General features: G+C 40.5%; 1 protein-coding gene across 1 annotated transcript in view; it reads left to right on the top strand.

The window, feature by feature from the left end:
• PLPPR1 (phospholipid phosphatase related 1) overlaps positions 1-12,181 on the top strand; it is a 272,467-nt gene that overhangs the window by 225,065 nt on the left and 35,221 nt on the right. Inside the window, exon 4 of the mRNA XM_060014422.1 lies at positions 8,352-8,484. Within this exon, the coding sequence (XP_059870405.1) occupies positions 8,352-8,484 (133 nt within the window). The remainder of the gene's footprint in view (positions 1-8,351; positions 8,485-12,181) is intronic.

The following is a 12,181-nucleotide window of genomic DNA, read 5'->3' as shown; positions in this document are numbered from 1 at the left end:
GGATCCCAAGTGCCTAGCTCAGCACACCCCCTGCCCCTGAGTGTGCATCCTTCATTATCCTCACACTGCAGTCATCCTGTCTCAGGCCTGATCTGTCAGGAAAGGGAGGAGTCCCAGTTGTGGCTTTGCCCCCAGTAATTGTGTGACCTCTGCTAAGGCATGTTCCCTCTTTGGGTTCGATTTCTCATCCGCAAAAGGTGGGGTTGGGCTAAATGATCTCCAAGATCTTTTTGGTTCTAATATTCCTTGAGAGATGAAAAAAGAACCTTCTAATTGGAAGACTCCAAATGTCAGATTCCCAACTCCCTAGGCTCTCTTGACTTTCTTTCGGGAGTTCAATCTGTGCCTGGCCAGGCGTTTCACAGAATGGCTGTGTGTGTGTGTGTGTGTGTGTGTGTGTGTGTGTGTGTGTGTGTGTAGTAGAAAGAAAGCAAGACTCCTCGGGGGTGACTTATGTGACACAAACTAATGGCAATTCTCAAAAAAGGTAGTTCAACCTGGACTCGTCCTTGGTGCTCTGTGTATTCTCTAGCACAGGGGTCCCCAAACCCCAGGCCGCGGACAGTATCGGTTGTCAGCCTGTTAGGAACCGGGCCGCACAGGAGGAGGTAAGCGGAGGGCAAGCCAGCGAACCTTCCTCTGCCGCTCCCCATTGCTCACATTACCGCCTGAACTTCCCCCCCTCATCCGTGGAAAAACTGGCTTCCACAAAACTGGTCCCTGGTGCCAGAAATGTTGGGGACCACTGCTCTAGCACATTAACCACAGAAAAACCTACCACCCTAAACTGCCGTGTGTCTCCAAGAATGGGTGGTGCTTGCAGGGACACACAAGAGAGACAGGAGGGAAGAGACTGCCGTGGGTTTGACCTGTCATTTCCTATTTCTCCTTTTGTGCTTCGCTGTCAGAAAGGATCAGCATCATGTTGAGGCAAGGCCACACAGGGGAAAGCTGTACAGGGACTTAGGAAAGGTTAGAGCTTGGGGGATTTATTGTGTCCGGAACGATTTAGCCAAAAGTGTTGGCCACACATCCAAGAAACCGCAGGGTGCATTCTGACCAATGTGGAAACCCTGGCTAACAACTGCCTCCGGCCCCCTGAATAAACTCTCAGACTCAGAGTCAAAGGCAGAGAGCCTGTTTGGAGAAGAGGATTTAACCCGGTGGAGAATCTGATTGACCCTTATTTTATCTCAGCCCCAGCACCCCAGGCATGAGAAAATAGCTAGTAAACCTTTTCTTGGCCTCACAACAAAGTGATGGGAGTATTTAGAACTGAAGCAGCAGAACGTTTGACACCCAGCCTGAGAGAATCGACACAGCTCACAGTTTGTGTGCAAGTGTTCACGCGCACACACACAAGACTCATCTAGAATTTGCTGGGAAAGGAAGAGACAAGCGTAATTTGATAGAAAGGCACAATCTGGAGGAAACTGCGACTCTTCACCTGGGGGTTTCTGGGCCATAAGCTCTGCAGTGAATACAGAAGCTCAGTGCACAGCGTGGATCAGAGAGTGGGCCCCGGGTAAATGCACATCTGCTGCCTGGCTGGCGAGGGACGCAGCTGCCAGAGCAAAGGAGACAGTGTGGGCGCCTGTACTGAACAGCCTCATCTGTTGAAACCCCTTTTTAACACTTCATCATTCGCATCTTTTTCCCTTTTGTACATTATCTCATGACTTTTTTTTTTTTTTTTTTTTTTACCGTGAACACATTTTCTTCGTTGCAAATGTACTTAGTCATTACAATTGACATTTTTTTCTGGGAAAGGGTTATAGATAGCCTCATTAATTGTTGTGGATTTCCTATTTACTATCCATGCGGCAGATGAGTGCTCCAAATTCCCTTACAGATTATTTTTTCCCTTAACATCGTCCCACGGAGAGACTTGCTTACCACCTTTGAGATGCCCCTTTTAAGGATTGGTGAATAGATGATAGTGTTAGGAGCTTTGAGAATTTGTTTCTTGAAAAGACTACTGTTTGCCTAAAATTGTGTGATGGTCAGTTTACTTGGTGATCACAATGCATTTTAGTTTTTACTAAGAGCAGTATTTTAGCTAACTCATTTTAAATTCCCATTTCTCTTGCATCCACCGTCCAGAAAGGAAAAAAAAAAAAAAAAGGGCTCAAGAGAATACCCTGCTTTGGAAATGTAGCATCCCACCTTGGTGTTGCATTATATAGCAAGTGTCAACTTAAGAGCGTTTTGAATAGGTAGATGCCACCCCTGGATTAAGACCAGTAATGACGCTGCAATCCACAAAACATTTATTATGTGAGTTGCTGAATGATTTCCAAAATGCCATCATCCACATGCTTGATTCTATTGAAGCGTTCAGCTTTGAAAGGCACAGAAGTGTCTAGAGCTGAATTCCTTTATTTACACTTAGCTGTGATAAAGCAGAAGTCAAGAGTTCTTGAACCAAGCACAGCTCAGCAGGTCAGAGGACCAGAACCTCTCTGCACATCTGGGTTGTCACTGGCACTCATCAGGAAAGATGAAAGCAGAGCATTTAGACGTCAGCAGCCAGGACTGGCAGCATAGTCTGGACGTTTAAAATCCCCTGGGTCACTTTTAAACAAAATCTACGGCAAAAACCATGCCTGCCTTTCTTGGAAATGCTCACGAGTAAAGAATCTTCCCAAGGAGGATATTGGAAGCATCTAAAAATCCCTGGGACTGAAATCTCTGAAGCTACTTAGACATTAATATTGAGAAGTATGCAAAGAACCCTCTCCTCTTCCTCAGAGCATGACACACAGAAATCCAGGGAGGAGCTACTAGCCTCTGCTGTCCTTAGGCACACAGGTAACAGAGGTATCAGGCAATGTGACGACTCTGGAGCAGGCTGCGTCCACTTTGCTTTTAGGGAAGATTACTTGGTGAGGGCAAAGCCCCCTGGGATTTTAAAAGTGAATGAAGGCTGAAGGAAGAAGCATTGCAAGAAACTACACTGACCCTGGAGAGCTTAACCAACAGGAGAGAAATTAAAGCCCAATTACATGATTTCAGTTCCCTTAATCAGCCCTCTCTTGTCAGTTCCTATCATAAAGGCAAAGATGTTGGAGCTGGAAAAGCAACTTAAAGTTCTCCTAGTCCAACAGATAAGAAACCGACAGATGAGAAACTAGGCCCAGAGAGGTCAAGCAAGTGGTCCAAGATCGAACATCTGGTTAGGGGCAGAGCAGAGCTATGTTTTCGTAATCCAGGACAATTTTTCAAGCAATTTCAATACACACTCTTGCCTAGACCGACCAGTAAGTGACAGCAACAAACATTCTTTGAGCACCTATAGATGTTTTGACATACATTTCCTAATACTCTCAATAATTTTCTGATATAGTTACTACCCTCATGTTCAAAGTCATGAACAAAAGAAAAGCAGAAGCTCAGAAAGGTTCAGTTACCTGCCCAAAGTCACATCAAGAAGGGAGGGAGCTGAGATTTCAACTCAACAGCCCACATTCAAGAAACAGCAATGACTCTGATATTGCCAAGTACCAGCGCTACAACTAGCATATGTGTGAAGCCAAAACATATATTCCAGGAATTCTAGACACCTTTATGATGACAGCCACATAGAACATGCAGTGAGTCCCCCTTACAATATGAAATTATAATACATCTTCCAGTGACTTTTTCTGCAGATTTTATATTTTGAAATCTGAACACTATCCCCTAAATATTTTACATTTATATCATTTATTTATGACTTATCAGATCTCCTTTAAAGATTGTAAAGAAGTGAAGTCTGCAAGATAACACACCAAACTGATGTATTATATTCCAGGGTTATTTGCTTATTTGCCATTTGGGTTTCCATATTTGAAAGACAGATTTATCAAGTTATCCTCACTAAAAGTATATTTACTGTTATCTAAGTGTCTTAGGTCATGTCACTTGTGATTATAGCCAGCATAGCTGGGGGATGAGAGATGCACCAATGGAATTCACTTGCTGTTTGTTCATGGCCAGGTCTAGAGTTTGGCCTTGATCATTTCTCACCAGAGGGTATGCTCATTTGCTATGAGTGATAGGATGCTTGTTAGCCAACAATTTGAAAGGCCATAATAGGCAGGACAGCCAGGGCCAAACACATGGAGAGTCCCACATGTCCCAGCTGCTCTCTGAAAAGAGTGGTAGATAAAGGCAGAGTGTGTGTGGCAAAGATACAGATGGAGGAACCCAACCATTGCCAGAACCAGAGTCATAAATCTGCCAGTGGGTAGACGGCTTCCAACATCGGCTGGGGCCAGGCAGGAAAGAAAAGAGACCCCTACCTTTATCAAGCAGAATCTTCCCTCTCTCTCTCCCTCTCTCTCCAAGCAGAATCAGGCCCTGTATGAGACTGTGGAACCCAGTGGATGGAGAAATAGCACCCTGAGTGTGATCAGAGAAACACAGTGAAATGAACATCCATGAAGCCCATTCACTGAGATCTAAGAGCTGGATTATTTTATCAGCAACTTTTATGTCCATCACAGTCTGAACTGGATGGACCAGGAATACTGTCCTACCTTGAAGTTATAAAATGACCCCCTTCCTTTCTTCCTTCCTTCCTTATGTAAACATTATTACTTAATATACTCAAAGTATTATGTCGGTAATTAGATATATAGGTTAGCATATATCCTTGCTCTGATTTTTTTCTTTTGTATTTCATACCTCAATTGTGACTTGAATATTGTTGACCAATAGTATCAATTCTTGTTTTTGGTTTGTTTGTTGATTTTTGTTTTTTTTTTATTTGGCTGCGGGGATCTTTTAGTTGCGGCATGTGGGATCTAGCTCCCTGACCAGGGATCAAACCCGGGCCCCCTGCATTGGGAGCATGGAGTCTTAACCACTGGACCACCAGGGAAGTCCCAATAGTATCAATTCTTATACTGCTTATCACCTTTGACATGAGAGTCTTAGGACATTTTACTTACGGATTTATTTGAGCCCCGTACCCTTTTCACATGACACGTTTTGTTTGGTGTGCCTCGGAGTGATTTTGTTTAGATCTGTGTGTATGTGTGCACATGTGTATTTTCTTTTTTTACATCTTTATTGGAGTATAATTGCCTTACAATGGTGTGTTAGTTTCTGCTGTATAACAAAGTGAATCAGTTATATATATACATATGTTCCCATATCTCTTCCCTCTGGCGTCTCCCTCCCACCCTCCCTATTCCACCCCTCCAGGCGGTCACAAAGCACCGAGCTGATCTCCCTGTGCTACATGGCTGCTTCCCACTAGCTATCTACCTTACGTTTGGTAGTGTGTATATGTCCATGCCACTCTCTCACTCTTTCCCAGCTTACCCTTCCCGCCCCCCATATCCTCAAGTCCATTCTCTAGTAGGTCTGTGTCTTTATTCCTGTCTTACCCCTAGGTTCTAACAAGAACATGTTTTGTGTAGATTTTCTCTCACGTTTTCTTGCTTTTTTGCCTCTTGTGTGAGTAGTGACAACCTTCAGTAAAGTAAATTTAGTTTAAAAGAGATACTTTACTTTGTATTCGTTAATCCTTAATTTTTTACTATATTCCTAAGCAATACAGCAAAAATTGCATGCTTTCTGGTCCATATTGGGAATTTCCTGCAGAGAAATCTTCAGAGAAGTTAAGATCAGAGGGTTCTACCCATACATAGGTACTCTAAAGATTCAGTCTTTTATTCATTCAACAAATATTGATTGAATCTACTATATACCAGTCCCTGTTCTAGTTACCATGCAAGGAAGGGCAAGTCTTTCCCATAAGGACATCATAGTCAAATGAAAAGGGACATACAGACAATAATTGCAATTAATTGGGTAGATGTCAGGAGAGAGATCTGTGTAATATGTTGTGGGAACAATGACAAGGCAGGATCTCCCTTTTCCCGAGGGGACCTGGCAAAGTTTCTTTACAGTCTACCTCGTTAAACCTGTATTCCAAAAAACCTGCATTAATCTGATACGCTTAATTCATTCAACATTGAATAACTACTATGTACCTTACACTGGGCTATACCCTGGGGACATAACCGGAATAAGACATGTGGGACATCCCATAACAAGGAATAAAAATGATAGCATGTAATCGTACTATCATTGTAATTTGTGATAGAAATGGAAAGGAGAAACACAAGGTAAGAGACTCACGTACAACATGAATGCCTAAGCTAGTCTGTGGGAGCAGAGAAAGCTCCCTCAAGGAAATACTATTTCCTGTACCCGACTATGCATGAATTTATCCCCATCTGTTCACTGAGATAAAGAACAGTAATGCAGTGCCGTCATTGCAGTGGGGACAAACAAAGCCCCTTGGCACCTTGTTTTGGCAGAGATAGGTCTAACGAGAAGAGAGGGAGGGCTGAGTTCTTGAAACTATTCAAATATTTTCACCTGACAGAGCATCAACTCATTGTTAATTCCAAGGGATGTCAGGCACAAAATATTCTTAGACATACATAGACAGCACCTGCCAAGGTGATCCATGCTGGCCCATCATTTGTCTGTCTGACCCTGAACTCAGTCTTTTCCTGCCAGCTTCCATCCCATTCTGACTTGCCCATAGTTCTATTTCCATTACACCATTCTATCTTGTACTTTAATATCATCTACATTTTTTAGTGTTTAAAGCATATTGCATTTGTTTTCTATGTTGTCAACGTTAAACACAAACTCAACAAATATTTTATTGCATCACTGCTGAGTAAAAGTGTAGCAGTTAAGAGAAAGGACTCTGGAGCCAGGTTTTCCTGGCTTCAGAGCTAGGATTCGTGACGACCTTGTACAAATTATTTAACCCCTCTACGCCTCAGGTGTCTTATCTGTACAATGGGATAACAGTATTTATTTATAGACCACCTGCTAGAGCTGCTTCAGACACTGTCTGGCTGTGTGTGGCCAAGTCCCTGAGACTTTTGGGTTCCTCCCTCATAAAAGGAAGGGGAAAACATCTGTAGACGATTCCAGTTTTACTATTCTATAGCTTAACTTCCATCTCTCATGTGCCATTCATGATGGCATCTTGATCCATCTAAACAGATATTCTATAATGATAGGAAGAGTATAAGGCATAGGAATTCTTAAAACATTGGTGAAGTTTATCTAAAACCACAAGCACACACATAGCAAAGAAGAACAATTATAAGATCACATTCTTCTGGGGAAATATTGAAATGAGGGTTCAGAAAATAAAAGTGGCATATGATGTGGTGGGAACTGTGGACTTTGGAACCCAGTTGTACTGAATACCAATCCCAGTGCCTCCACATGCCAGTTGTATGCTCTGGAGGGTAAGTTACTTAACTACACTGAACTTTCATTCTTCACCAGTAAAGCAAAGGTAATACTACCAACACTAGGGATTTTGTGACCATGAAAACTATTATGATAAAGTGCTTGACATCCAGTTTGCGATAGATGATGGTAATTATTAACTTTTTATTCACTGAAGGTTCTCAGTCTTCAGCCGCGGCAGTGTCAAAGTTGGTGACAACTTCCCTCATGCCAGATCCTTATTTTAAATGGGAATACAGTGCACTGGGTGCTATAAGCATAATGAAGAAATATAAGATATGGTCCCTGTCATCAGGAAGCTTACAATGTACACAAAGGCATTATGATTTAAATGGTAATATACACGTATTAGTTCAAGATAACAAGAGGTGCCAATCATAAAGGTGTGACAGTCAACCAGTTCAGAGTAGGAGAATATTGATCAGGCAAATGTGTTCAAATAAAGATGGTAGTATTGCCACGTAATGAAGTAATATCGCGATGGGTGCGTATAATGCCCTACTGGGCTGTCCCAGTCATTCCGCATCATTGCAATGCACACATTCAGTTAAAAATATTCAAGGGCTTCCCTGGTGGCGCAGTGGTTGAGAGTCCGCCTGCCGATGCAGGGGACACGGGTTCGTGCCCCGGTCCGGGAAGATCCCACATGCCGCGGAGCGGCTGGGCCCGTGAGCCATGGCCGCTGAGCTTGCGCGTCCGGAGCCTGTTGCTCCTCAAAGAGAGAGGCCACAACAGTGAGAGGCCCACGTACCGCAAAAAAAAAAAAAAAATCAAATCCAGCCTGAGTGAGCCCTATCATAGATTCTATTATTCAATTTATTATTTCAACTTAGGTTTCATATGACTTTAGAATTTAATATTATAGCCTGAAATCTATCTGAAATTATCAATTATTGCTTTCTCTAATTCTTTTGAAGAGTTAACTGCAAATTACTATTTAACTCTCCATCCCTCCAACATGATATCTTCTAATATAATTGTGAAGCCTCAGAAGTTTTGAGTTTTTCCTTAAGCTAGTGGGTCTCTTTTATCAGACAGCTATCCAACTTGACAATTCTTCAACATTCCTTTTCCAGATTTTTATTGGTGAGCTATCCATGTATTTCATAAAGTCAACCAGAGAATCTCTGATTGCCCAGGAGAAAACAATTCTGACCGGAGAATGCTGTTACCTGAATCCCTTACTCCGAAGGATCGTAAGATTCATAGGTGAGTACAAGGGCATGTTGGACTAAGCCCTCGCTTATAGGTAAAACTTACTAAACTTACTGAAGATGAACACACTTGATAAAATAACCTAAGCTATGGAAGCATCAACTTTAAAAGCAAGAGTTGTTTTGGGGATTTTCCAGGAAGTACAGAAATTGAGCCTGATCCTGGTGCCAAGCCAAATTTTTGATCCTTAAAGTGAAGCAATACTTATTAAATTGTTTTACAAATGATTTCAACTTTGATTTTTTCTTCCTACACAATACTTATCTGAGATTCCCTTGGGACATATATTTTAATATTGACTGGATATTTCCATATACCCTTAAGCTGAGTCAGGCAAGGGGGCACAGCAGCAGGGGACACCAGTAAAATGGACTAGAAATAATCAACTTTCCTGACAAAACTTTGCTACCCAGTAACTTTGTTATGCAGGGAACTTTAAATAAAGTATGGAAAATCTAATCCATCAGGTCTTAAAAAGAATGCCTTTCCAAAGTTGGAAAACAAATAGTTTTATTAGTGTTCACGATGAGGAATAATTAAGACGTTTTCTATAACCCTCCTTCTAGGACTTTTATAAAAATCCTGAGGGTATATGGATAATGATTATAAATATGGGAATGAATGTGTATGTGAGTAAAGGTAGGAATATAGATCTCTCAGAGTTCCTACACGGTGAGTACTCAGTAACTATTAGTGTTCTAATGAGATCCTGCAAATACCTACTGGTCAGGTGTTCATGGGAGCCAGGATAAAACTCTGAAAGTATCAACATGGTGCTAAAACAAGCCATGATACCATTTAGAACATATGGAACTGACAACTGAGAAAGTGAGGGCCAGAACACAGCTCCTTTGCTTATCCTTAATCCTTTACTTCCTGTTATAGAAAAGGGTCGAATTTCCTCAAGTCATGAGCAAATGATCATATCAAAATCAAATATGCAGTAACTTCACACACCCCTATGTTCACAGCAGCACTATTTACAATAGCCAAGACATGAAAACAACCTATATGTTCATTAACAGATGAACGGATAAAGATGTGGTACATATACACAATGGAATATTACTCAGCCATTAAAAAGAATGAAATAATGCCATTTGCAGCAACATGGATGGACCTAGAGATTATCCTACTAAGCCAGAAAGAGAAAGACAAATACCATATGATATCACATATAAATGAAATCTAAAATATGACACAAATGAACATATCTATGAAACAAAAACAGACTTACAGACATAGAGAACAGACTCATGGTTGTGGGGTGGGGGGCGGAGGGAAGGACTGGGAGTTTGGGGTTAGCAGATGCAAACTAGTATATATAGGATGGATAAACAACAAGGTCCTACTGTGTAGCGCAGGGAACTGTATTCAATATCCTGTGATAAACCATAATGGAAAAGAATATGAAAAGAATATATATGTATAACTGGATCACTTTGCTGTACAGCAGAAATTAAACACAACATTGTAAATCAACTATACTTCAATAAAAATTTTAAAAAATATGCAGTAACTTCTAACATTGGCATGGGAGTTAGGGAAGTAGTAGAGTGGGAAGGCTAGGAAAACCTAAGTTAAAAGAAGTAACCCTTAACATTAAAATAGTCTTCGGCATTTACTGATGGTATTTGCAGAATGACCTGTGGGCGTCTGCAGTCGGCTCATTGGGTATACCCTCATCCATATGATGTCACGTCTATCTAGTCTACTCATTCCAAACGATGGTGCCTTTCAAAGACATCCAGAGTTTGGTCACCTGCTACCAGAGTGGCTTCAAGGAAGACAAGAGGAGAGGCGAGAATATTTATTATACAGAACACTGGACTAGACACTTTATAATTTCGTTTGATCCACCCAACACCCTATAAGGTAGGTTATAGTTCTAACTGTGCAGATGAAGAATATGATATAAAATGGGATAAAGTAACTGTTCCCAAGGACTGTGAGTGTGTGGGTAAGGCTAATAATGCCTGTATTAGGGATCTTCTAAGCATGAAAAATACTATGATAAAGTGCCTGACACCCAGTTTTCAATAGATGATGGTAATTATTAACTTTTAAGTTTTCATTCCATGATTTTGCTTTCCGTGGTTTCAGTTACTCACAGTCAGCCAAAAATATTAAATGAAAAATTACAGAAATAAACAATTCATAAGTTTTAAATCGTGCTCCATTCTGAGTATGATGAAATCTTGTGCCATCCTGCTCTGTCGTGAATTATCCCTTTGTCCACATTATCCCACCCATCGGTCACTTAGAGGCCGTCTGGTTATCAAATCAACTGTCATGATATGGCAGAGCTTATGCTCAAGTAATCCTTAGTTTACATAATAATGGCCCCAAAGCACAAGAGTAGTGATGCTGGCAATTTGGATATGCCAGAGAGAAGCCGTAAAGCACTTTCTTTAAGGGAAAAGGTAAAAGTTCTCAGTAAGGAAAGAAAAAAATCACATGCTGAGGTTGAACAGTAAGAACAAATCTTCTGTTTGTGAAACTGTAAAGAAGAAAAAAGTAATACATGCTAGTTCTGCTGTCACACCTCAAACTGCAAAAATTACAGCCACAGCCATGGTAAGTGCTTAGTTAAGATAGAAAAGGCATTAAATTTGTGCAATAAGATATTTCGAGAGAGAGAGATTACATTCACCTTTAATTACAGTACATTGTTATAATTGTTCTATTTTGTTATTAGTTATTGTTGTTAATATCTTACTGTACTTAATTTCTAAATTAAACCTTATTATAGGTATATATGTATTAGAAAAACATAGTATATGTAGGATTTAGTATGATCCACCATTTCAGGCATCTACTGGGGGCGGGTCTTGGACCATACCCCCGTGGATAAGGGGGGACTACTGTAATTTATGATCCCTTGGAGAGCAGGGACTATATCTTTTTCACTTTGTATCAACAGCATATTGCAAAATGCCTGGCACATAGTAGGTTTTCCATAATTTTTTTGGAGGAGTAAAGAGCAAAAACTAAACTCTGTTAAATCATAGATTTGCCTAAAATTGCTTCCAGAAATGCTGATTCTTAAATATTCATTTGCCTCCTGTTTAATTAACTTTATTACCTCTCTTCAGCTTAGTTCTAAAAGATTAGGGTACATAAATAAGGCAATTTCTAAGAGAAAGTCAAAAGTCTATTCTGACTTTTCATATAGGAGCGTTGAAGTTGGGGGGAGGGGTCTATCTTGAGATGGGTAACTTAGTATGTGTGGATTAAATTTTTCCATAAGAGAAAAAACATACTACTTGAAGTAAAGATCCTTTACATGGAGATGTTTCCTTTGAAAAAATTAAAGTAAAATAAGGTAATAAAATGCATTAGAAACGTTATTGTAAAGGTCTTAGCAGTCTTTTTATTCTAGCCCAGTAGCCACCAAAATACACACCATGCAGTTGGCATTAGAAAATAACAACTGTTTCAGCTTACTATTCTAATGAAGCTGAAATGGCATGACTTTGCTCTTGCAGTTTATGTAATTATTCTAGAACCCATTATCAACAGTGTTACTCAACAAATACAATCAGCTTCGCATTGCAAAAATAGTCAGTGGACTAGCAAAATATTTTTTAAAAGAATAATGCTTTATGCTGTCAAGGATGAGAAAAAACTTGGGATTCTAGTACAATTCTAGTGAGACTAAGTTGATATACCCTTTCTGCACAGCAATTTG

Source organism: Delphinus delphis, chromosome 6, assembly GCF_949987515.2.
Source record: "Delphinus delphis chromosome 6, mDelDel1.2, whole genome shotgun sequence".
Taxonomy (NCBI): Eukaryota; Metazoa; Chordata; class Mammalia; order Artiodactyla; family Delphinidae; genus Delphinus; species Delphinus delphis.
Note: the sequence above shows the minus strand (reverse complement) of the source record. Positions and strands in the feature narration are given on the sequence as shown.